The sequence below is a fragment of the Apus apus genome, unplaced genomic scaffold, assembly GCF_020740795.1.
Source record: "Apus apus isolate bApuApu2 unplaced genomic scaffold, bApuApu2.pri.cur manual_scaffold_30_ctg1, whole genome shotgun sequence".
Taxonomy (NCBI): Eukaryota; Metazoa; Chordata; class Aves; order Apodiformes; family Apodidae; genus Apus; species Apus apus.
Genome location: NW_026248848.1, coordinates 777,456 through 802,163, shown reverse-complemented (window position 1 = coordinate 802,163; position 24,708 = coordinate 777,456). Strand labels below are relative to the sequence as shown.

The window sequence follows — 24,708 nt, the reverse complement described above, 5'->3', positions numbered from 1 at the left end:
GTAAAGCCAGTACTCTCCAAGCAGTTGGATGAAGTAAGCAAAGGATGGCCTAGCTGCCTGCGAGCTGTAGCTGCAGTCGTCCTTAACATCCAGGAGACTGGTAAATGCACTGTGGGACAGAAAATAACTGTGCTAGTCTCCCACAGTTTCAGCAGTGCTTGAACAAAAAGGGGGGCATTGGTTGTGACCACAATGGTTTCTCAAGGACCAGGCAATCTTGGTGGAGCAGGATGGTGTTGAAATAGTTGTCACTAACATTGTCAACCCAGCCTCTTTTCTCAGTGGTGCTCCTGGAGAGCCTGTAACACACGATTGCCTTGAGACTATTGAGGCAGTGTACTCGAGTCGGCCAGAGCTGGAGGAAGAACCCCTGGGTGATGCAGAGGACTCCTGGTGCATCGATGGGAGCAGAGATCATCGCCCTCACTCGAGGCTTGGAACTGGCAACAGGGAAGAAAATTAATATTTGGACTGACTGTCAGTATGCATTTGGTGTAGTTCACACCTGTGGAACTGTATGGAAGGAGCGAGGCATATTGACTGCTCAAGGGAAATGAATCAAGCATGCTGAGGAAATCCTAGAGCTTTTGGATGCCATACAAATGCCCAAGCGAGTGGCAATTATGCATTGCAAAGCCCACCAGAAGGGGAGTACTGACCAGGAAAGTGGAAACATGACAGCTGACCAGGAGGCACGACAGATAGCCTTTCACAAATTGTGAAACTGGAACAGGAAGCCAACCTTCCCTGGCCACAATCTTTACCTTTAGCCTTACTGAGAATAAGGGCTAAACCAAGAGCAAAATAAAATCTGAGCCCATTTGATTATAATGTATGGATGGCCATATTCAACTTAGCCCATGGAGTCTGGTGAGGAGAGCCTATCCTAGTATGTTATTTCTTTACAGAAACAATTAAAGAAAATATACCAACAAGTGTTGGGTAGCAGGGCAAGGGATTTAAATGAATCAATTCATAATTTGCTGCCAGGTGATTATGTATATGTTAAAGACTTTGACAGGCTCGTTGCTGGAACCAAAGAAGAAAGGTCATTTCCAGGTTTTGCTGACAACCCACAGTGCAATCAAGATACAGTAAAATTAATATCTGCAGTTGTAGGGTTTGTATATGTTTGGGATCATATATTTTAGGTGCAAAAGGATTTGCACAGTAACAGAAAAAGGGGGATTGAATTAGAGACTTAAGGGTTAAATTTGCCAAACCTATATGATGCTGTAGAATAGAACATGTTAATGTTTGTTAGAGGTGTTGTGTTGAACTGGGATGTGTCTCCCTGAGAGCCCAAGCAGCAGGATTCACTGGGTACATCAGCCAACCTGCCAGAATGAGGAACATGACCCAGCACAGCAAACACCATGAGCCTTCCTCCAAGAGACCCCTGCCCACGACCCCTGAGAGGCAGTGCACACGTGGGAGTGGGTGTAGCTTGATGTTAATGACTTTGGGGAAGTGATTTAAATATTATCATGAATTCAGGGAATTAATCTGTATTTTCCTGCCTACCTTTTAGAGAAGTAATGCATATGTATATTTTTAAGTGAATAAACACAAACAGTTCTTGTCCTTTGGTGTGTGTTTGGAGGAGGGATCCCTGCGCACCCAGCGCTGCAATAAAGAACCTGCTCTAGAGCTTCTCAGGGCTCTGGAGACTTTCCTCGCCTAAGGATCCCAACTCGTCCTAGTGTAGGGGGCTGCAATTGGGGACCCCCAAATCTAACCACTGGACCAAACTCATTGCAGGGGTGGAGGGGCCGATATGGGGAACCTGCCTGAAAGGAGGTTGCAGCGAGGGGTGTCGATCGCTTCTCCCAAGGAATAAGCAACAGGACAAGAGGAAATGGGCTCAAGTTGCCCCAGGGGAGGTTTAGACTGGAGGTAAGGAGAAACTTCTTCCCTGAAAGAAAGGGTCACTGGACACTGGCGCAGGCTGCCCGGTGAGGTGGCTGAGTCACCATCCCTGGAGGAGTTTCAAAGTCCTGTAGGTGATGCTGAGGGACACGGGTTTAAGCGCTGCGCTTGGTAGAGTTGGGCTGTGGTTGGACTCGAGGATCTTCAAGGTCTTTTCCAACCAGCAGGATTCTGGGATTTCAGCCCACAGCCCCCTCGGTACCCAACACGCCTCTCCCAGGGGGGCACGGGGGGCGTCTGACCTCCCAAGTGTTGATCAAGGGTCTATGAGCAGAGGATGATGTGTGGTGATGTGCACGGCCACTCAGCACCCTTTGTCTGCCCCTCTGCCCTCCAGCCAGGGCTGCCCCGAGGTGGCTTCGCAAGGAGGCAAAGAGGGAGGCGTGAGTTGGGAACTGCTCTGGTGAGACCCTCCCTGGAGAAAACTGGGACCAGCTCTGGGCAAAAGGTGGCCCTTGGGAAATGCACTGACTACAAAAGCACTACTCACAGAAGTAACTGTTGAAGCAATGATACTACAAAGCACCGGGGATGCTCTCACCCCTCTGCAAAAGCTGGAAGTCATGCTATCTCACCCAAGGAGGTGTCCCTGCCTGGGGGGTGGAGGAGTGGACCAAGGGCTCCACCTGGTCCCAGGGAGGTTCCAGGGTAAGCCCTTTTCTGGCCCCAAACAAGAGATTCAAAGCCTCATTTAACACCTATTGGTGAGGTGGGACTTGGTGTATTGATTGGTTCTTGGCAGAGCAATGATGCTTATTAATGAGGAGAAAAGGGGGGGGGAGTTGCCCCGTGCCCACTTCACCTGTAAATCTACAGGTTCTCTTTTTCCTACAGGGAGACCCCTCAATCACCCCAGTGGTGGTGGTGGTAGGGTGGGCTGCAATGGGAGGACTCAAATCATCTCATGGAGGGTGTGTGCAATGGGAGGACCCCAGGGGTCTTCCCAGGGGTGGTTTGAGACCCCCAGTGTCCACACAAGCCTCCCTGTTCCACCCAGTGCCCCCCTACCCTGCTGTTTTGGGGTGCCAGTGTAGCCCTTGAAGCCCAGTCAAGGCTGGGGGCAGGTGTCCCAACTCCATGAGTAACACCCGTTTCACCTTGCACCCCATTTCCTCCCAGAGCAGGTTTGATGTGACACCACCACCGGTCTCTCAAACCAGGGACAGCAAGTAAAGGGGTGACCCCCACACAGGTGGGTTTTGGGGAGTTCAGGGGAGCAGGGCTCTGGGCTGCTGTCCTCTCAAAATACCCTCAACCATAAACTGTCACCCCACAATGGCTTCTTTTACAGAATTGGGGTGACTTCCTCCATCCACCAATCCCCCCCCAGCAGAAACCAAACCCAGGACACAGCGTAGAGCGGCGGAATAAAGTGGGGGGTGGAACTGGATGATCTTGAAGGCTCCACTCTGGGGTTCTGGGATTCTCCAGGCACAGGGTGGATGTTCAGGGATGTGTCAAACACCCTCAAAAGTCTCCAAGAGAAATGTGGTGTCCAAAGAGAAGGGTGAAAAGTCACCAATTTCATTTAATTCTTTCCAGGTTTCCAAAAGTCAATGGGGCTGGAGGTGGGTGTTGGCTTTCGGAAGGTGTGGCGACCTGGTTCAGGAACGGCACGGCGACCAACCCCAGGCCGCTCGGTCCATCAGCTCACAGACACCAATGTGGCGGACGGCAAATGGCGTTTATTGGTGTGTAACGCGCTGTTAAATAGCTTGGGTGTGTGACGTCACTTCCGTCTGCTGACATCCTGAACAAAACGCTATTGGCTGCCCGGGAGGGGCTCTGTCTTTCCGTACAGCGCAACATCTTCCAGCCGCCGGACCCAACCACCCACATTTCCCCCCTCCCTATGCATAATTAAATTGGCTAAAATATAACAATCCTAAAAAAATACATGTAACAATCTTAAAAAAATATATATTACAAACTTGAATAGAAAACGTAAGGCACACTAAACAAGAGGTAACTGGGGGGTAACTGGAAGCAACGGGGTATAACTGGGGATAGCTAACGGAAATTCTGAACAAAACATTCTTAAAGCAATTGTTGGCGTTCCATCAACATGATGAATCACACAAAGGCATCGCAGCCCCCCCCCCAGGGGGGCTATGTCGCCGTTGTTTGGGTTCTGCCAGTGCAGAATTCTCAGGTGCGGACAGGATGCTTGTTGACTTGTCGTTCTCTCATGCCACCGGGACATACAGGTTACGAGGGCGTCCGATAATCCGGTCCTGCGAACAAAAACTCAGTTTTCAATAGTTTTATTCTGGAGGTCAGGTTTAATGGACTTAAGCGGACACCATTTGACTTTTCCATCTTTTTTGACAGCGGCATACCCTCGCCCTGTAAGGACTAACCTCCGCCCTTGTTCCCATTCTCCCAGCTCATTTCTAATTATGACCAATGGACCTTCTTCTAGCGCTCGAGTAGCCCAATGTTTTTGGGTGGGGCTATTCATCTCTTCCCCCCCTGGGGAATTGATTTAGCGCTAAAAGAGCAGTTGCTAGCAGGCGTGCTTGGTCTCCCGGGGGAATGGCGTTGGCAAAACCTTCTGTTTTTGCCAGCACCTCTAATTTAGATTTCAGAGTTTGATTGGCTCGTTTGACTATGGCCTGTCCTGTGCTGTTATACGGAATGCCGTGTGTTAGGGTGATGCCCCATCCAGGGTTGGCATAATTGGGCCGTCTCATGTCCCAAATGGGAGAGGGCTGTACGCGGCCCAGGTGCCCTCTCCCCCTTCCGTTTCCCTGGTTTTTAGATCCACATTCCTTGGCAAAATGTCCTTTCTTTCCACAGGCCCAACACGGTCCTCTGAGTTGATTTTGGCGTGGGGGGAGCGCTGCTGGCGGGTCCTCCAACCGAGGGCAGTTTGCCACCACGTGGCCCGCCTGACCACATTTAAAACATGCCATCACATCAGCTATTGCAGTACGAACAGCCACCTGAATCGGGGCTAGATGCTCTTCCTTTGCAACATGCTTAATCATGTCCGCAATACTTGACCCCACGGGCAGTGATGGTAGAATTTCTTTGGTTGCCGAATTGCGCTGCTGCCGTAAGCAATCTGCAACAACCGGGCCTTTCGCTTCCGCAGGCAGGGTGGAGGAGTCGGCCGCTGCCTGGAGGCGATCCACAAATTGCGTAAAGCTCTCACTTTCATTTTGCTTAACTGTGGACCACGGCGATGGCTTGACAATAACCCTGGAGGCTGTGCGAATGGCTTCTCCGGCCGCACGAGTAGTTGTCATAACTTCATGGGCCCGCAGGCCCTGGGCCTGCGCTTGGGAGGTAATCATTGTTGGATCTGTGCCCATCAGCCGCTGCAGGCTGGAGCCATGTAGCGGGTGATCCGCCCCAGTGACTTGGGCTAGTTGCCTCGCACAGTTGTCCTCCCATTCTTGTTTAAAAACGATCATCCCTGCCCCGTCAAAGATCAATCTCCAAGTTTGTTTTATATCAAACGGGAGCATGTCGTCTCCCCCGAAGATGCCATCTATGAGGGTGGAGACCATGGCAGAATTAAGCCCTTTATCCGCAATTGCCTTGACAATCGCTTGTATATCTTTAGGGTTTATTGGCAAGTGGACCCTCTGTCCCCCGTCCGTCACCCAGGGCGGGAACGCTAGCGTGGCCGATGGGACCCAATCGGCACACGCAATCTTTATTCTCCTCCAACCGGTGAGAGGAGTTCTTTTTTCTTGCGGTCCCTTTTTATTTTGGACGGGAATGTTTTGGTTTTTAACTGTATTTACTCCCATTTCCTCCTCCTCTGAGTTTGAATCAGTTACGAGCCACTCGTCCCAGCTGGTGTCTGATCCGGAGTCGGAGCTCAACTGACCGGCTACTTCCAGTCTCCAGTACCATTTTTCGGGCTCCGGCCCCGCCCACTTCCCTTGCGGGCGGGCTGTTCCCTCCCTCTTGGCTCCTCCCGCCCTCTGCTCGGTGGGGTGTTTGCCCTATAAGGGCATTTTTCCGGATGGCCGCTCTGATCGGCTTTCCGCCCTTCGCTCACGCTCCCCTCCCCTTCCCGCTTGTGTGCGCCCGTCAACGCCGGCGCTTCCTCCCTGTTCCCGCCATGTGCATCTTCGCCCCGCCCTCTTCTTCTCTGCTCGGCGCCATCTTGGGACGTGTAGGGCGGCGGTTCAGCCTGAACCTCCTCAGGCTCCGGTCTCTCCGCGGCGCCCCAAGCCTCCTCAGCCAACCCGCCCCAGAAGGATTTAGCTCGTTTCTGTCCCTCCGTGAGCAGGTCGGGGTTCGGGAGTCGAGGGGACGCGTCGCCCTCCCGCAGATCCCCAGGCTCAGCAGAATCATCATCACCCGGGGGGTGCAAAGTCTGCGTGGCTGCCCCGACTCCCAACTTCGGGGTGGCCGACAAATAGCTCTTCACTGCCCTCAAGGTCTCCTGCTCTTGTCTGGCCTTCTGCAGGGCCTGCACGACTTTCCCCCACGACTTAAGGTTTTTCCCACAACCCGAGGACATCGTCTCCTCGGCCAACGCTTTGGTGCATTTATCCCGCACCTCAGGGTAGAGAACATCCACCGGCTGGTCAATGACCCCGATTTTCAAAAGCCTTGCAACGGCGACAGTGAAATCTTTGAGTTCACATTCAATACCCCACTGCTTATGTAGTTGTAACACGACCTCAACAAGGGCTTCCATCCTCCTTGTCGCTCCGGGAGCGTCCTCCCCGCCAAGCTGGTCCCGCCGCTCCGGCCGCCGTTCACCCGATTCCAGGCGTATTCCCGGGTTTTGGCACCACTTGTTGCCTTTTGGCAGGCGTGGCGACCTGGCTCAGGAACGGCACGGCGACCAACCCCAGGCCGCTCGGTCCATCAGCTCGCAAACACCAATGTGGCGGACGGCAAATGGCGTTTATTGGTGTGTAACGCGGCATTATATAGCTTGGGTGTGTGACGTCACTTCCGTCTGCTGACATCCTGAACAAAACGCTATTGGCTGCCCGGGAGGGGCTCTGTCCTTCCGTGCAGCGCGAGATCTTCCGGCCACCCACAGGAGGGACAGAATTCCTGACCCCGCCTGGAGGCAAAGCCCTAGAGATACAGAAGGGGATGAGCAATCACTGCTTTCAGATGGAAAGGCAGGAGGAGAATGAGCAGCCTGGCACTTCCCCAGGGAAGGTTCTTCTTGGTCTTTCTTTGCATCTCAGCCCCAGGTCATTTCTCCAAAGGGGGTGGGCTTTAGGAACCATCCCCTGGTACCTTTTCTGTGCTGAACGGGGGGAAAACAAACATCTCGGCTCTGAGTGGGGATTGTTTGTTGCACCCCGGGTGACAGAACCCGAATCTGGGGGTCCTGAAGAATAGGATGGAATGTTATTAAATGTTAATTATTCAGCTCCTGTCCCTTCCCCAGTTGAGTGACACTTTGGGGGGACCTGCCACGGGTCAGCTCTGGTGGCTGCTGGGCCCAAGGGACTGGATTAATGAGCAATATTAAGAAGAAAGAAGCCACAGCACAGATCTGTGGGGTGGGGGGGTCAATCTGACCCATCGCCCTTACAAGCTGAGGTTCCTCTTCTGTACCAAATCAGCCAAAATGCACAACCCTGGAGGTTGGTGGTCGATCTTCTCCTGGCCATCGCTGCAGAGACCAGCCCAGCTGGCCTTTACCTGGCCACCAAAGCAACAGCCCCTCCACTTGCCACCACTGAGAGCAGGTGGTGCCACACTGACAAGGTCACCATTATCTTGATGAGCTCTTATTCAGGGCAGAGGGACCTCCAGGAGCTGAAGCAGCTGCTGGTGCCTGAGATGCTGTTGACAGCCCTGAGGTTGGGACATGAGTCCACAGGAAATACTGGGCCCTGGTGGCATCAGACAAACTCGGGGACTTCACAAAATTGTCACAGTCAGAAACGACCTCCAGGGTCACCAAGTCCAACTGTCAATCCAGACATCCCCTCACACCCACCAGAACACCTTCTGAAGTGCCTCATCTACACATTGTTTGAACCCCTCCAGGGATGGTGACTCTCCCACCTCCCTGGGCAGCCTGTGCCAGGGCCTGACCACTCCTTCTGGGAGGAAACTCTTCCTGATGTCCTATCTGAATCCTCTCTGGGTAACTTGAGGCCATTCCTCTAGTCCTGTTGTTATTCACTTGGAAGAAGAGGCCAAAACCCACCTAGAGTGTTGGAGAACTTCTATCCCCCTCCTGGTGCCATTAATGCACCCTCAGCAGATGCTCACCAAGGAAGTTGTTTAGCAGCAACAAGAAGCTTTGATGGCTCCAAAAACTGCTTGAATGGGGTGTCCACAAACACCACAAGGTCCTGCACCTGGGCCCAGGGGTGATGGGTTCAAACTGTAAGAGGGAGATTAAAATGAGATCTTGGGAAGAAATTCTTCCCTATGAAGATGGTGAGACCCTGGCCCAGGTTGCCCAGGGAAGCTGTGGCTGCCTCATCCCTGGCAGTGTTCAAGGGCAGGTTGGATGGGGCTGGGAGCAACCTGGGCTGGTGGGAGGTGTCCCTGCCCATGCAGAGGGGTTGAAATGAGATGATCTTGAAGGTCCTTCCAACCCAAACCAGTCTGTGGTCCCATTATTAGCAGGAACAGCTCCCGATGACAGAGCCTCATGGTCCTTGTAGCAGAGACTGGGCTGAAATCTCAGCCAGAACCTGGAGGGGTTTGGTCCAAAGTGTCACCAGGCTCCACCACACGATCATCTGTAGAAAAAACAGTTGTAGCTGAGACTGTGCCACCCCTCCCTGCTCACAGGGGGGTCACCGATGAGTCCTCACCGAGCGGAAATGTTCTTGACAGTGAGGAGCTGGACCAGGAAAACCACACGGAGCTGCTCCCCACGCCTCATCCTAGGATGGGATCAGGGAGTCCAGGCAGGTCTTCCCCTGGGTGATAATCCCAGAGTCCCAGACTGGTTTGAGTGGGAAGAGACCTTGCAGGTCACGTCCCAGCATCTCCTGCCGAGAAAGCTCCCCTGCAAGGGAAGAGGAGAACACAAAGAAGAGTCACCAAATAATGGGGAAGAGGATCAGGCGGGTGGGGCTGGGGGCGGTGAGGGGAGGTCTGAGGGGTCCCCAGGGGGTGTTGGAGTAACAGAATGGCAGGGACTGGAAGGGGCCTCCGAAGACCACCCAGCCCAACCCCGCAGGAGCGCCCGGGGCAGGTCCCGGAACCTCCAGAGCAGGAGACTCCGCAGCCTCCCCGGGCAGCCCGTCCCAGGCTGCGTCACCTGGAAAGGCAGCAGTTCCTGCTCGTGCTGGGGGGTCTCCCCGCACTGGGGGGGGGGTCTCCCCGTGCTGGGGGGTCTCCCCGCGCCGCCCCCCGGTGCCGCCGGGCCCGGCCCTGCGCGGGCCAGCACTTCCGCTTGGCTTCACCAACTTCCGCTTCCGCCGCCGGCACTTCCGGCCGCCGCGTCCCGCCGGGATGGAGCTGGCGCGGATCGGTGCGGCCCGGGGGGGTCCCGGGGGGGGCTCCGGGGGGTGTCCCGGGGGGTGTCCCGGGGGTCCCTGACCCTCCCCTCTCCCCGCAGCGCTGCCGCCCCCCGGGCCCCGCGAGCTGCCGCTGGCGCTGCTGGAGTTGGGCTGCGGGGGCCGCTTCGAGCTGCTGGCGGGACCCCCGGGGGCGCGGGGGGGCCCCGAGCCCCGCACCACGGTGAGTGACCCCCCGGGGGGAGAGGAGCCCCACAGAGACCCCCCCCGGGGGGCATTGACCTCCCCCGACCCATCCCCCTCCCAGTGCCCGGCCCCTCTAGCACCCCCAGAGCCCCTCGGGGGTCACCCCACGCCGAGACCCCCGGATGGAGTGACCCCCTTCCCAAAAGCTCTTTCAGACGCCCCCCAACACCCCCCCCGGAGTGAGTCGTGTCCCGCCCTGCTTGCTCAGTGACACCCCCTCCCCAGCTCCCTCCCCAGTCCTTCCCCCAATGAATGACCCCCCCCCAGCTGCCCCAGGGGCTGCCCCCCTTTGCCCCCCCCCCTCCTGTTGGAGCTGGAGCAGCGATTTTTGGGGTCCCCCGAGTGGATGCCCCCCCACTGGCACGAGAGAGCCCCCAGGTATGGCTAGGAGGGGGTCCCCAAGGAGTGGGGGGCCCTCAGACCATGGGGGTGGCTTTGGGGGGGGGTGGCTGGGGAGGATGGGGGGAATTACCCTGAGATCTTGGGGTGGGGGAGGCTTTTTTGGGGGGGTCCCAGCGAGGGGTTTATGGGGGTCCCAGGGAGGGTTTTGGGGGCAGTTTGGTGGAGCTGTGGGGTGGCCCCAGGTTTGGTTTTTCTGGGGGGAGGGGAGTGAGACATGAAGGGGAGGGATTAGGGGGGTTTGGAGGGGGTCCCTGATCAATGGGGGGGAGTTGGGGGCTTGCTGTGCCTCGGGGTGACCCCCCGACCGCCCCCCTTGTCCTCCCCCAGGAGCTGGCAGAGGGCACAGGATCCCTGGAGCCTCTTGGCACTGGAGCCCACCCCGGCGGGGGGGGCGCTGAGGGCCCAGCGGGACCCCCGGAGTGGGGCCCTTATGGGCTTCACTGAGGTGTGGGGGGGCTGGGGGCATTGGGAGGGGTCTCAGTGGGTTTGGAGGGGTCCTGAAGGGTGTCCCAAGGGTTTTGGGGGTGTCCCCAGGGGGATTTTGGGGGGTCCAGGGGGGTTTTGGGTGGGACTGGGGGGGTTCTGGGAGGGGCTTAGATGGATTTGGGGCAGGTCCCAGGGTATGGGGGTGTCCTGAGGGGGATTTTGGGGGTCTCGGTGTGGTTTGGATGGGGCTGGGTGGGTCTGGGGGGGTTACAAGGGGATCTAGATGGATTTGGGGAGTCTGGGGGGGGGGATTAGTCAGACATGGAGGTCCTCACTCCCCCCCCAGGAGCTGCTGCCCTTTGTGGGGCTCTCGGCCCAGAACTCCTTGTCCCTGCGTCGCCCCCCAGGCCCCCCCGGGCAGCCCCCCCAGGGCAGCGCCACCAACGTCCCCTTCTGGCCAGGTGACACCCCAGGAGCCCCCCAACCAATCACCCCTGGGATTCCCCCCAAAACCCCCCTGTGAACCCCTTGGGATGCCCTCCCCAAAGCCCCACAAACCACTGGGGACTCCCCTCCTGGGACCCCCTCTCGAACCTCGGGGATCCCTATGGGACCCCCCCTCCAACCTCTGGGACCCCCCCTTGAGCCTGTGGGCCCCCCCCAAACCTCTGGGATCTCCCCCAGCCACCCCCAGAACCCCTGAATCCACCCTCCCTGGGACCCACCCTCAAACCTCCCTGGGAACCTCTGTGGAGCCCTCTGGACCCCCCTGGGACCCCCCCAGTTCTTCCCTGCCCCCCTGCCCCCACATCCCCCAACCCCCTCGACCTCCCCCGGCACCTCTTAAAACAGATCCTCCTGGGACCCCCCAGGGCCTCCCCAAGATGCTCCCAGCTGCCTTGAGACCCCCACAATGTCCACCCAACCCCCCCGGGATCCCCTCAGACCCACCTCCCTGTCCCCCCAGGGGGCCTGGAGGAGCCCACCCTGGAGCAGATCCGTGGCACCCACCAGGAGGAGGAGGACATCGACTTTGAGACTGGTGGGGATTCCCCCAATATTTTGAGGACCTTCATTTTGCAAACCCCTCACCCCCTTTAGAGGTGACCCCCCCTAATTCTCCCCTTTGCTCCTCCTAGACCTGCTGACGACCCCCCCAGGGCTACAACGTGGAGTGGAGTACAAACCCCCAGGTAGGACCCTGGAATTGGGGTGGGGGGGAGGCATTTGCATGTCCTGGGGGGGGGGGCAGATTTACCCTTGCAGGGGCACATCTACCACTGGAGGGGTAGTTTCCATCCCAAGGGGGCATTTAGGCACTTCTGCTCTTGGGGGGGGTCATTTCATCCCCGGGGGGGGGGGGGGGGCAGATTTCCCCTCCCCCATCTGACCCCCCCTTCCAAAAGTGGCAGGGCCAGGGGGGCCCGTCTCCCTCTCCAGCCTCTTGGGGACCCTCGATGTCTTCGAGTTGGTGGGGGACAAGGCTGGGGGAGGCCCCCAACCTCCCCGAAGTGACGGGGGGGGCAGCAGCAGCCTCCCCCCACTTCCCCCCCGCCGTGCTGACAGCCTGGAGGAGCTGCTGAAGGTGGGTTTTTGGGGAGGGGAGGGTTCCTGTGCCTCCTTGCGTGGCTTGGGGGGTGTTTCTGTGCACCCCCCCGTGGCCCACTTGGTGTGTGACACCCCTAGGAGGAGCAGGGCCCTCCCCCGGCCCCCCCAGAACCCCCTCAGGAGGTGTGGGCTGAGCTGCTCGATGCTGACACCCCTGTGGAGGGCTTTGAGGAGCTGGTGCCTGATCCAGCCTTCAAGGTGGGGAGGCTGGGGGGGGTGGGGGCAGTCTGGAGGTGGTTTGGGGGGACCCAGGGGCATCCTAATGCGGGGGGTTGCAGGGGTGGGGGGATCCTGGAGGGGACCAGTGGGATCCTGGGGAGGTCCTGGGTGGGGGTCAGGGGGATCCTGGGGGGATTGGTCAGGGGGATCCTGGGTGGGACAGATGGGTGACTTTGAGTCATGGAGAGTCTGGGGGGGCTTTGGGACACAAAGGACCCACTGGGTGGCTGCAGGTACACTGGGGGGTGAGGACACCCCCATAACTGTGTCATGCCCTGGCAAGCCCCTTCCCCCCCCCCACCTTCCAGCAGCAGGACCCTGGGATCTGCAGGTTCCCTTTTGGGGGGGATGCAGGGACCCCTGGGGGGCCGTGAGGACCCTCGGGTATTTGTGAGGATCCCCGGGGGGGGTGGATTCCTCCCTTCCCACCATGTGCCCCCCCCCCAGGGAGCCCCTTTCCCCCACCCTCACCCCTTCCAGCAGCAGGACCCTGGGATCTGTGGGTTCCCTTTTGGGGTGGTGTGTCCCTTTTTGGGGGGTGCAGGGACCCCCGGGGCGTCGTGAGGACCCCTGGGGAGTCGTTCTAACCCTTCCCGTGGCGTGTCCCCCCAGTGGCCGTTCTCCCCCGACCCGTTCCAGCAGCGGGCGGTGCTGGCTCTGGAGCGAGGCCACTCCCTGCTGGTCGCCGCTCACACCTCGGCCGGGAAAACCGCGGTGGCCGAATACGCGGTGGCCTTGGCCCGGCGTCACATGACCCGGTTGGACCCCCCCGGGCCCCTCCCAAATTCCTGCCACACCCCTAAACCCCTCCTCCCTCCCCCCAAATCTCCCCCCCTTCTTCCCCTATCCCACCCTCTGGGGTGACACCCCAGGACTTGGTGTTGCCCTGAACCCCCCAAACTCCCTCCCCGACAACACCACCCCGAGCTGCTCTGGGTGTCCCCAAGACCCACCCCCCCGCCCCCGAGTCCCCAGCTTCCCCCTGGGGTCCCCAACCGTCTTAATTCCCCTCTGGTGACCTCAGGGTCATCCCAAGGGTCTTGATGTTGCTCTGAATCCCCTCACTAAATCCCCCCTGGTGGTCCCCAAATCTTCTATGCTTCCCCCATTTCCCACCAAATCCCCTCTGGGTCCCCCCTGATTCCTCCACCCCCCCTGGGAGGCCCCAGATCCTCTCTATGCCCCCCAAAACCCCCTCCAAGCCCTCTGGGGGTCCCCAGCTCCCCTCTGAATTCCCTCTGATCCCCCCAGGACCCCCCAGACCGCTGCTGGGAGGCCCCAGATCCTCTCTGTGTCCCCACATCCACATCCACCTCCTTCCTGCTCCCTCCTTCCCACTCCCTGCTGCCCCCCTCCCTCCCTGAGGGGGGTCCTGAGGGGTTTACCTCCCCCCTGCTGAGCCCCCCACCATTTCCCTCCCCCCAGGAGCATTTACACTTCCCCCATCAAGGCACTTTCCAACCAAAAGTTCCGGGATTTCAAAGCCACCTTTGGGGACGTGGGGCTGTTGACAGGGGATGTGCAGCTGCATCCTGAGGCCTCCTGCCTCATCATGACCACCGAGATTCTACGGTGAGACCCTGGGGAGGTGGTCCTGGTTGGGGTTTCGGGGGGTCCAGGCTGGTTGGGCTTTGGGGGGCGATTGTCTGGTGAGATCCTGGAGGGGGACTTTGAGATCTGGGAATGGGGGGTTGTGAGGGTCCTTTGGGACATGGGGGGTGTGGGGGCGTTTGGAGAGGGGTCTGAAGGGGTTGGGAGTGGGGCAGTTACACCCCAAAATGCCCCCCTCCCCAAGGTCAATGCTTTACAATGGATCCGACATCATCCGTGACCTGGAATGGGTGATCTTTGACGAGGTGCATTACATCAATGATGCTGAGGTATGGGGGGCCCTGGGGGGTGCTGGGGGCCTGGAGGGAGGGGGGTCTCAGGAGTTCTACCTGACCCCCCCAAACTGTCTCAGCGTGGTGTGGTGTGGGAGGAGGTGCTGATCATGCTGCCTGAGCACGTCAAGCTCATCCTGCTCAGCGCCACCGTCCCCAACGCCCTCGAGTTCGCCCAGTGGGTCGGGTATGATGGGGGGGTTTGCAGGGGGGGGTCCTGGAGATTGGGGGGCGGGGCATGCTAAGGTGGGGTTTGGGTGGGTCCCTGGGGGATTTGGGAGGGTTTTTGAGGGGGGAAGGGGGTTGAAAGGAGGGGGGAGTTGGAGGTTCCTGGGGGGCACATGGGGGGGTTTATGGGGTCTACGGGGCTTTGAGGGTCCCAGGGGGTGTTTGGGGGGGTCTGAGTGGGGTCTGGGCATCTTTGGGGGCCCTGGGGGGACGTCTGGGTGTCCCTGGGGGAGTTTGGGGCCCTGGGGGTGCCTGGGCCATGTGGGGGGTGCCATTGTGCCTGTTGCCCCCCTAGGCGCACCAAGGGCCGCATCCTGCGGGTGCTGAGCACCCGCGCCCGCCCGGTGCCGCTGCAGCACTTCCTGTTCACGGGGCCGCGGCACCCGACCCTGCACCTGCTGCTGGACGCTCAGGGGGGCTTCTGCACGCGGGGGTGAGACCTGCAGCAACCCACGGCTGCCCCACACCCCTCAGAGCTGCCCCCACCCCAGCTGCTACTCCCTATGTCCCCCCTCGCGGGGGTGTGTGGGGCTCCCCAGCCCCCCAGGTGCCCCCAGCCCCACCTCTGCCCACAGGTACTATGCAGCCATGGAGGCCAAGAAGGAGCAGAGCAGCAAACACGCCCAGAGCTTCGGGGCCAAACAGCCCAACATGGGGGGCAGCCCTGGGCAGGTGAGGGGCCCGGGGGGGTGCTGCCGGTGCTGTGGGTCCGGTGGTGGGTTCTTTCCCCTTCGGTGCCCAGGATTTGAGGGGGTGTCTGGCTGCGAGTCCCTGACTCCGCATCTTGCCCCTCAGGAGCAGGGGCTCTGGCTGTGGGGCAGGCTGTGGGTCTGAGCCCCCCATGTCCCCCCTGTCCCAGGAGCAGGGGCTCTGGCTGTGGGGCAGGCTGTGGGTCTGAGCCCCCCATGTCCCCCCTGTCCCAGGAGCAGGGGCTCTGGCTGTGGGGCAGGCTGTGGGTCTGAGCCCCCCATGTCCCCCCTGTCCCAGGAGCAGGGGCTCTGGCTGTGGGGCAGGCTGTGGGTCTGAGCCCCCCATGTCCCCCCTGTCCCAGGAGCAGGGGCTCTGGCTGGCGCTGCTGCGGCTTCTCCAGACTCGCTCCCTTCTCCCCGTCGTCGCCTTCACCTTCTCTCGCGGGCGCTGCTGGGCCCGGGCCCAGGCCCTGGGGGGGCTGGACCTGCTGAGCCCCCCCGAGCGCAGCCACGTCCGCGGCTTTGTGCACAAGTGCCTGGGCCGCCTGGGGGGGCCCGACCGCCGCCTGCCCCAGGTTTGAGGGGCTGGGGTGGGGAGGACTGAGGGGGATGTGAGGGGGCTTTATGGGAAGGTCTACAGGGAGGCTGAGAGGGATGTGGGGGGGGCTGGGAGGGATGTGGGGGGCCTCTATATGGGCGTTGGACGGTCTGTGGGGTCTGGGACAGATGTGGGGAAGCTCTGGGAGACATGGGGGTGGCCTCGATAGGGGTGTGGGAGGGATCCCCTTTCCCCCATGACCTCTGTGTCCCCCATGATCCCCATGCACCCCCCAGGTGCTGAGCGTGTCAGAGCTGCTGCAGCGCGGGATTGGGCTGCACCACGGGGGGGTCCTGCCCCTGCTGAAGGAGATGGTGGAGATGCTCTTCAGCCAGGGGCTGGTCAAGGTGTGTGTGGGGCAGCCATGAGGTGGCCGTGGGGCAGGGGGAGTGCTCAGGGAGGGCCTTGCCGTGGGGCTGGACAAGAGGTACCACATCCACCTGTCCCCCACTTGGCTCCCCCACCCCATGGAACCCCCACATCTCCCTCCACTGCCCCTCACATCTTCTCCCCCACCCCACGTTCCCCCCTGCCCCCCAGGTGCTCTTTGCCACTGAGACCTTCGCCATGGGGGTGAACATGCCAGCCCGGACTGTTGTGTTCGACTCCATCCGCAAGCACGATGGCAACAGCTTCCGAGATCTCCTGCCTGGTGAGGGGCGGCCGTGGGGCAGCTGTGGGGTGGCCATGGGGCAGCAGGGGACAGCATTTGGGGTCTTGGTGTCCCATCCTGTGCTGGTCCCCTGGGGTCATGTGTGCAGATGTAGGTGCCCTGTGGGGCAGGGTGGGGACTGTGGGTCAGGCCATGGGTCACACTGTGGGCCATACCCCATGTCCCAGGGGAGTACGTGCAGATGTCGGGGCGCGCTGGGCGCCGCGGGCTGGACTCGACCGGCACCGTCATCATCCTCTGCCCCGGGGCCCTGCCCGAGCTGGCGGATCTGCACCGGGTGGTGCTGGTGAGGGGCGTGGGGGGGCCCACCCAGTGTCTCCCTCCTGTCCTCCCCACGACCTTCCCCCCCATCTCCCCCCGGACTCCCCCTATTTCCCCAATCTCCCCCATCCCCCCCTCACTTCCCCCAGGACCACCCCTCTTCTCCCCCTGTCTCACCTACCCCATCACCCTGATGATGGGTGGCCATGGGGGTCCTGGAGGGTGTCCCCAGGCTGTCCCCAGGGTGTGACCCTCCTGTCCCCCCAGGGCCGCCCCGCCCCCCTGCAGTCCCAGTTCCGTCTCACCTACCCCATGATCCTGGGGCTGCTCCGGGCTCAGGCCCTGCGGGTGCAGGATGTGATGAGGAGCAGCTTCGCCGAGTTCCCCCTGCGCAGGGACGCCCCGGTGAGGGACACTGGGGGAACAAGGGGCTGGGGGAACACGAGGACCCTGGGGTCACTGGAACCATGAGGGACATTTGGGACACTGAGGACATGGGGGACGCTGGGGATGCTGGGGACATGGGGGATGTTGATTGATGGGATGTGCATTGAGGGCAATATTGGGGACATGGGGTGACACATGGGGGGACATGGAAGATGGGAGATGTTTGGGACACTGGGAACATGGTGGACAGGGGAGAAGGGAGGACATGGTGGATATAGGGGATAGGGGGGCTTGGGGGACATTTGGTCATGAGGTGAACATTGGGGATAATATTTGGGACATGGGGGGACATGGAAGATGGGGGAGGAGATGTTGGGGACACAGGGACACTGGGGGCAGGGAGGACATGGAGGACATTGGGTCATGGGGTGGACATTGGAGACAATACTGGGGACATGGGGAAAATATGGGGGGACATGGAAGACAGAGGGGATGTTGGGGACGGGGGATGTTGGATCATGGGGTGGACGTTGGGGACAATATTGGGGACAGGGGGGACATGGGGACACTGGGGACAGAGGGGACATGGAGGACATTGAGGGTGACGTTATGGACATGGGGACATTATGGATCTGGGGGATCCTGGTGTGGAACTGGGGGCCACTGAGGGACACCAGGTCCCCCCGCCTTGTTCCCCCTGTCCCCAGGTGCAGCAGCGCCGGGTGGCCGAGCTGCGGGCAGCGCTGGCGGCGCTGGGGGAGCCGGATCTGGGGGGGCCCCTCGAAGACTTGCCCCTCTATCACCGTGCGGCCACCGGGCTGCGGCGCGCCCGGGCGGTGCTGACGGTGGGACCCCTGGGGACACTGGCGATGGGGACACCTGCCTGGGGGGTTCTGCGTACCCCCGTCTGATGGGGGTGTCTGGGGGGGTCCCTGTTTGATGGGGAAGTGTCTTGGGGTGTCCTGGGTGTTCCCATCTGACGAGGGGGCTCCCAGGTGCCCCCATCTGATTGGGGGGGGGTCTGGGGGTGTCCTGGGGGTCCCCATCTGTTGGGGGTCCCGGGTGCCCCTGTCTGATGACAGGGTCTCTCTGGGAGGGTCCTAATCTGATGGGAGGTCTCTCTGGGGGGGTCCCCATCTGATGGGAGGTCTCTTGTGGGGGGTCCCACAGCGGCGTTTGGCTGAGTCCCCTGCAGGGCTGCGGGTTCTGGCACCCGGGCGGGTGGTCGTGGTCTGCACCCCCCGGCACCGCAACGCCCTGGGCCTCATCCTCCAGGTACCCCCCAGAACCTTCAACCCCCCTGGAACCTCCAACCACCCCCCGAATCCCCTCAAACTGCCTAACCCTCCCCAGAGCCCCCTGGACCCCTGATTCCCCTTGGAACCCCACAACCCCCCCCAGAAGCCCCTGTTCCTCTCCCCAGACCCCCCCAAACCCCTCCTCAAATGCCCCCTCCCACATCCCCCCCTTTCCCCAAGCCCTCCTTCACCATCATCCCCTTTCCCCCCCACCACATCACATCCCCCCCACCCCTTCCCAACCCCTCTGTCCCTGATCCCCCAGCCCTTCCTGACCCCCCTGTCCCTGCCCCAGCCCTTCCTGACCACCCTGTGGCCCCCCAGGTGACCTCCGAGGGCCCCTCCCGCACCTTCACTACACTGGTGCTGAGTGATCAGCCCCCTGAGGGGGGGGGCACAGCTACTGACCCCCCCTTGCCCCCTGATGTCCCCTACCCTGAGGATCTGCTGCTTACCCACCTCTTCCTGCCTGAGGGTCTGTGGGGGGGGTTGGGGAACCCTCGGGGGGTTTTGGGGAGTCCCCAGGTTCCTGCTGTGGGGGGTCCCTGAATGCCTGGGTCCCTGCTCTGGGGGTTTTGGGGGATCCTGAGTCCCATTTGGGCAAGGTTTGGGGTCCCTGGCTGCCTGGGTTCCCCCTTGGGGGGTTTGGGTGGTCCCCACTTGGAAGGGTATCCTAGGGGCGGGTTTGGGGGACCCCATATACCTGGGTCCCTTTTAGGGGGGGTGGGGGCATCCGTAGGTGGTCTAGGGGGGTCCCTGGTTCTCTTCAGGGGGTGGTTTTGGGGGTCTCCAGACACCTGGGTCCCTTCTGGAGTAGTTGGGGAATCCCTGGATGCTTGAATCCCCTCTTTGGGGGTTCAGGGAGTCCCCTTGAGGGGGCTGTCCCTGGATGCCTGCATTCCCCCCTGGATGCCTGGGTCTCCCCAGGTCCCTGTGGTTACATGCTGGAGAAGCTGCAGCCCGGGGACATCGGGGGGGTGACAACAAAGACTCTGAGGGTGAACCCTGAAAAACTGCTGCAGGAGCTGAGCCCCCCACCCGGCTCCCGTGCCAGGTGGGGCTGGGGGAGCATTGGCTGGGGGGTTAGGGTCCCTCAGGAGGGATTTTGGGGTCCCCACAGTTGGTTTCGGGGTCCCCAGGGGGAGATTTTGGAGTCTCTGGTGGGGGGGGACATTCTGGGGCCCCCAGGGGGGACTTTGGGGGAACTCCTGGGGAGGTCTTCCTGATTTTTGGGGTCCCTTGGAGGGGAGGGTCCTTGAGGGGTTCTCCCCCATTTTGGGGTCCTGGGGAGGGGTCTCTGTGGATATTGGGATCCCTGGGGGGGGTCTCAGACCCTTCCTGACCCTCCCTTGTCACCCTGCCAGGGTACCCTCCATCCCATTAGTGGGGGCAGCGCTGCAGGAGCTGGCCCGGCTGGCAGGGGGAGTGGGGGGGGTCCCTCTCTTGGAGCCCCCTCTGAGGGACCCCCCCTCCCTGGAGGCAGCCACCACCACCCGGACCCTTGCCGCCTCCCTCAGCTCCTTCCAGTGTGTCCACAGCCCCCGCTTCCCCCAGCAGGTACTGGGGGCACTGGGTGGGATGTGGGGGTGTGTCATCCCTCCCTGACCTCTCCCCCCACCCCTCAGTATTCCCAGTTCGCTGCCCGGCAGGAGCTGCTGGAGCAACTAGAGGAGCTTCAGTTCCAGCTCTCAGACCAGTCGCTGTTGCTGCTGCCCGAGTACCAGCAGCGCCTGGAGGTGGGTTCCCCTCTGTCACCTGGGACCCCATGGACCCCCCCTCCCCCCACCGTGTCCCCTGGGACCCTCCTGTCCCCCGGGACACCCATATCTGTGCTGATGCCCCAATGCCACCAGTACCTGGCAGTGGGGACTCCCTTGGGGACCCCATGGACATCCCCCCAACATCCCCTGTGTCCCCTGGGACCTTCCTGTCATCTCCCCCCGTGTCCCCTGGGACCCCTGCCATGAGCACCTGGCCATGGGTGTCCCCCTGGGACCCCCCCACACCCCTTGGACCTCCTCAGGACACTCCTGTACCCCCCACTCCCCTTGTCCCTGCATCCCCCCTGTCCCCTCCTCCATGTGACTTCCCCCATGTCCCCAGTGCCCCCGACCATGTCCCCCAGTGCCCCCCGTGTCCCCCAATGCTCCCCATGTTCCCAATACCCCCCAGTGTCCCCAGTGTTCCCCAGTGTCCAAAATGCCCCCATGTCCCCAGTGCTGCCCCATGTCCCCAGTGCTCTGCCATGTCCCCAATGACCTCCATGTCCCCAGTGCACCCCATGTTCCCACAGGTGCTGCGGGCTCTGGGCTACGTGGAGCGGGGGGACACGGTGGCCCTGGGGGGCCGGGTGGCCTCCCTGCTCAGCTGCCACCAGCTGCTCCTGACTGAGCTGCTCCTGGGTAACGTCCTGGCCCCCCTGAACCCTCAGGAGGCTGCAGCCCTGCTGGGCTGCCTGGGGGGGGGCCCAGGCCGGGGGGGAGCCCCCGAGAACCTCACCCCGCCCCTGCAGCAGGTACAGGGGATCCTGGGGGACTGGGAAGCACTGGGATGTGCTGGGATTCTGGGGGAGGGGGCTGAGGGCGGATCCCTGCTCTGGGAGAGGATCCCTGCTCTGGGGGGGAATCCCTGCTCTGAGGGGATCCCTGACCAGGATCCCTGACCAGGTACCCCCTTGCACCCCAGGCCCTGCAGCAGCTGCTGGCCCTGGCCCAGCGCCTGGCACAGCTCCAGCAGAAGTTTGGGATCCCCGAGAGCCCTGAGGAGCCACTAGACTGCAGCCTTGTCCCGGTGGTCTACGAGTGGGCCCGAGGGATGGTGAGACTCCTGGCACCCCCCAGGACCCCCCTGACTCCCTGGGGACACCCCTGGGATCTCTCAGGACTCCCCCCAAGATACTCAGCACCCACCTGAGACTGTTGAGAACCCCCTTGGGCCCCCCTGAGACCCCTAGGATTCTCCCAGGACCCCCCTGAGACCCCCAGGATCCACCCAGGACCCCCTGAGAGACCCAGGGACACTCCAGAGCCCTCCCTGGGACCCCATCTGAGACCCCCAGGTCCCTCCTGGGCCCCCTGAGACCCCCAGGTTCCCCTCTGGGACCCCCTGAGATCCCTTGAGACTCCCAGGATTCCCCCAGGATCCCCCTCAGAACCCCCTGAGACCCCCAGAATCCCCCCCAAGACCTCCAGGATCCCTCCAGAGCCCCCTGACATTCCCAGAATCCCCCCCAAGAGCCCCATCTGGGGGTTCCTCAGTGCTCCCCTCTGACCCCCTCTCCCCCAGCCCTTTGCAGACATCGTGCTCCTGGCGGGGGTGCAGGAGGGGTCCCTGGTCCGGGCCATCCAGCGGCTGGAGGAGATGCTGCGGGAGCTGCGCGGGGCGGCGCGGCTGCTGGGGGAGCCAGCGCTGGCGGCCAAGCTGGAGAGCGCCTCGTCCAGCATCCGCAGGGACATTGTCTTCGCCGCCAGTCTCTACACTCAATAAAAGCCCCAAGCCCCCTGCCTCTGGGCTGTGACCCCCTCTGGGTGTGCCTGTGGGGCTCAGGGACCCCTATGGGGGCTGCATCGACCCCCGTGGGGAGTGGTGAGGTCCTTGGGGATGAATAGGAGGGTCCTGAGGGGGTCTAGAGGGGTCTGAGATGTTTGGGGGTGGGGAAGGACCTTGGGGGCTCTGAGAGGTCCCTGGAGGAGAACAGGGGGAATGTGGAGTGGGTCTGGGAGATGCTGGGGGGGGTCTGAGATGTTTGGGGGTGGGGAAGGACCCTGGGGGCTCTGAGGGGTCCCTGGAGCAGAACAGGGGATGCTGAGTGGGTCTGGGGGATGCTGCATTAGGTCGCAGGGCCATGATCTCCTGGCAGTTCCTGAGCCACGGTGGGACAGTTCCCATGGCTGGAATGTGGTCACGGGTGGCCGTGTCCTCTTCAGGAAAGGCAGCCCAACCAGAGAGGCACTGGAGCTGCTCTTGATGTGCGAGAGCAACTGGGATGGATTGAGCTCTGCCCAGGGGGTGGAAGAACATGTTGAAAGCTGGTGGGTGAGAATTAAGGGACATGCAAATGTGGGTGGAACTGCTGTGGGTGTCCACTATAGACCACCAACCCAGGAAGGTGATGAGACCTACAGTCAGCAGGAAGTAGCCTCTGGATCACATGCCCTGGTGCTCACGGGCTGCAAGGATGAGGAAGGGCCTGCAGCACCTGTCTGATGAGGCAAGTCTGAGAGACGTGGGGCTGTTCAGTCTGGAGAAGACTGAGAGGGGATCTTATTAATGTTTCTAAATATCTGAAGGGTGGGTGTCTGAAGGAGTGGCCAGTCTCTGTTCAGTGGTGCCCTGGGATAGGACTAGGGGCAGTGAATGCAAACGAGAGCCCAGGAAGTTCCACCTCAACATGAGGAGAAACTTCTTTACTGGGAGGGTGACAGAGCCCCGGGACAAGCTGTCGAGAGAGATTTTTTTGTGCAGTCTCCTTCTCTGGAGACTTTTCTTTCAGGGAAGAAGTTTCTCCTTATCTCCGATCTAAAATACTCCCTGGGGCAACTTGAGCCCATTTCCTCTTGTCCTGTTGCTTATTCCTTGGGAGAAGCGATCGACACCCCTCGCTGCAACCTCCTTTCAGGCAGATTCCCCATATCAGCCCCTCCACCCCTGCAATGAGTTTGGTCCAGTGGTTAGATTTGGGGGTCCCCAATTGCAGCCCCCTACACTAGGACGAGTTGGGATCCTTAGGTGAGGAAAGTCTCCAGAGCCCTGAGAAGCTCTAGAGCAGGTTCTTTATTGCAGCGCTGGGTGCGCAGGGATCCCTCCTCCAAACACACACCAAAGGACAAGAACAGTTTGTGTTTATTCACTTAAAAATATACATATGCATTACTTCTCTAAAAGGTAGGCAGGAAAATACAGATTAATTCCCTGAATTCATGATAATATTTAAATCACTTCCCCAAAGTCATTAACATCAAGCTACGCCCACTCCCACGTGTGCACTGCCTCTCAGGGGTCGTGGGCAGGGGTCTCATGAAGGAAGGCTCATGGTGTTTGCTGTGCTGGGTCATGTTCCTCATTCTGGCAGGTTGGCTGATGTACCCAGTGAATCCTGCTGCTTGGGCTCTCAGGGAGACACATCCCAGTTCAACACAACACCTCTAACAAACATTAACATGTTCTATTCTACAGCATCATATAGGTTTGGCAAATTTAACCCTTAAGTCTCTAATTCAGTCTGGCTCTACCATCCTCCAGCCTCAGCTCCTGGTCCATGGGTGGTGGGTTGACAAGTGCGTGGTGCTTTCACCCCTGCCCTACCCAGTGCCCCTGTACCCTGCTGCTTTGAGGTGCCAGCGTAGCCCATAAAGCCCATTTAAGAATGATGGAGAGTGTCCAACTCCATGGGTAACCCCCTGTTACACTGTGCACCCCATTTTCTCCCAGAGCACATTTTATGTGACCCCCAACCCATCTCCGAAACCCAGGACAGAGAGTACAGGGTTGACCCCCACACAGGTGGGTTTTAGGGGGTGGATATGGGGCTGCTGTCCCTCAAAAAAACCATATCCCTATGCCATCCTCACTGGCTTCTTTTACAGACTTCAGCTGAACCCCCCCATCCACCCATTCCCCCAACAGAAACCAAAGAGGGGATGTTGTCCTGACAGCGGGTCCGTCACCCGGTGGGCAAGAAGCCAACCCACACCGAACAGAGAGATTCGCTTTAATCTCCAGTTCTGCCCAGAAAAGGGAGCAGAGGGGTGTTCCACAGGGCAAGCTCAGCTTCCTGAAACACAAGTGCTGCTTTTATACCCAAAAACATGACAGAGAGCTTGATTTCTAACAAGATCCCTTATATTCTCTTTGATGTAATTTTTTTTCCCAAATGTGATTTTTTTTTCCCTCAAATTTTACTTATTTCAATTAGAAACTGATATCAGTTGCAGTAGAACAGTGCTGGGATGGAATTCTGGGGTTGGCTGGCTCAGGACAGCTGCCCTGGACTTTGCTTCTCTGGTCCCCGTGACACCCACACTCCAGAGCTGGGGACACCCAACCCAACCCCTCTGAGCCCCCACGTTCCCGCAGAGTTGGACTCTGCAGCCTCCCAGACACACAGCTCCTCTGAAGAGAAAAAAATGGTTTTGTCTGTCCCAGCAAACCCAGGGCAAGGACCAGCCCGGGGCTGAGATGCAAAGGAAGGAGCAAGAAGAACCTTCCGTGGGGAAGTGCCGGGTTGGTCATTGTCCTGCTGCCTTTCCACCTGGAAGCAGCGACTGCCCAGCCCCTTCTCTCCAGGCTGGCGCGGGCTTTGTGCTGAGGCTGGGTGGGCGCCGGCGAGGTGGGATGTGTCCCCTCCCCATCCGTGACACGGCCTGATGTCCCCCCTCCCCTCGTGACACGAGCCCTCCTGGTGTCACAACGGGTTTGTGTCTGTGGGGACACATGAACACTCA

General features: G+C 60.4%; 2 protein-coding genes across 5 annotated transcripts; one reads left to right on the top strand and one right to left on the bottom strand.

Annotated features, from left to right (window-relative positions):
* Nucleotides 1–3,594: 3,594 nt before the first annotated feature.
* Nucleotides 3,595–9,278, bottom strand: LOC127396203 (endogenous retrovirus group K member 6 Gag polyprotein-like). Of its 4 annotated transcripts, none has more exons than XM_051643823.1 (4): nt 9,149–9,278; nt 8,697–8,893; nt 8,143–8,621; nt 3,595–6,984 (listed from the first exon to the last, which is right to left on the bottom strand). In XM_051643823.1, the coding sequence occupies exon 4, from the start codon at nt 5,688–5,690 to the stop codon at nt 4,383–4,385; it is 1,308 nt and encodes a 435-aa protein (XP_051499783.1). In that variant the 5' UTR covers nt 5,691–6,984; nt 8,143–8,621; nt 8,697–8,893; nt 9,149–9,278; the 3' UTR covers nt 3,595–4,382. The 4 variants fall into 3 exon arrangements, with proteins under 4 accessions (XP_051499783.1, XP_051499782.1, XP_051499781.1 ...); XM_051643822.1 differs by having other exon boundaries at nt 3,595–8,257; nt 8,404–8,621; XM_051643821.1 differs by having other exon boundaries at nt 3,595–8,621.
* Nucleotides 9,279–9,311: 33 nt separating this feature from the next.
* SKIC2 (SKI2 subunit of superkiller complex) lies at nt 9,312–21,768 on the top strand. The gene is made up of 29 exons (XM_051643819.1): nt 9,312–9,361; nt 9,449–9,570; nt 9,861–9,971; nt 10,323–10,440; nt 10,768–10,882; nt 11,389–11,463; nt 11,561–11,614; nt 11,828–12,006; nt 12,108–12,227; nt 12,861–13,006; nt 13,674–13,820; nt 14,044–14,128; nt 14,212–14,318; nt 14,655–14,792; nt 14,935–15,031; nt 15,411–15,623; nt 15,883–15,993; nt 16,187–16,298; nt 16,487–16,605; nt 16,848–16,985; nt 17,675–17,812; nt 18,138–18,242; nt 18,590–18,740; nt 19,193–19,319; nt 19,630–19,822; nt 19,891–20,001; nt 20,559–20,780; nt 20,951–21,082; nt 21,551–21,768. The coding sequence occupies exons 3-29, from the start codon at nt 9,940–9,942 to the stop codon at nt 21,749–21,751; spliced, it is 3,486 nt and encodes a 1,161-aa protein (XP_051499779.1). The 5' UTR covers nt 9,312–9,361; nt 9,449–9,570; nt 9,861–9,939; the 3' UTR covers nt 21,752–21,768.
* The last annotated feature ends 2,940 nt before the right edge of the window (nt 21,769–24,708 follow it).

Coding starts and splice junctions, on each gene's coding strand:
- LOC127396203 (XM_051643821.1), bottom strand. CDS start 5,690: ATGGGAGTAAATACAGTTAAAAACCAAAACATTCCCGTCCAAAATAAA.
- SKIC2 (XM_051643819.1), top strand. CDS start 9,940: ATGCCCCCCCACTGGCACGAGAGAGCCCCCAG. Junction 9,972..10,322: donor TGGCACGAGAGAGCCCCCAG/GTATGGCTAGGA, acceptor GTCCTCCCCCAG/GAGCTGGCAGAGGGCACAGG. Junction 16,606..16,847: donor ATCTGCACCGGGTGGTGCTG/GTGAGGGGCGTG, acceptor CTGTCCCCCCAG/GGCCGCCCCGCCCCCCTGCA.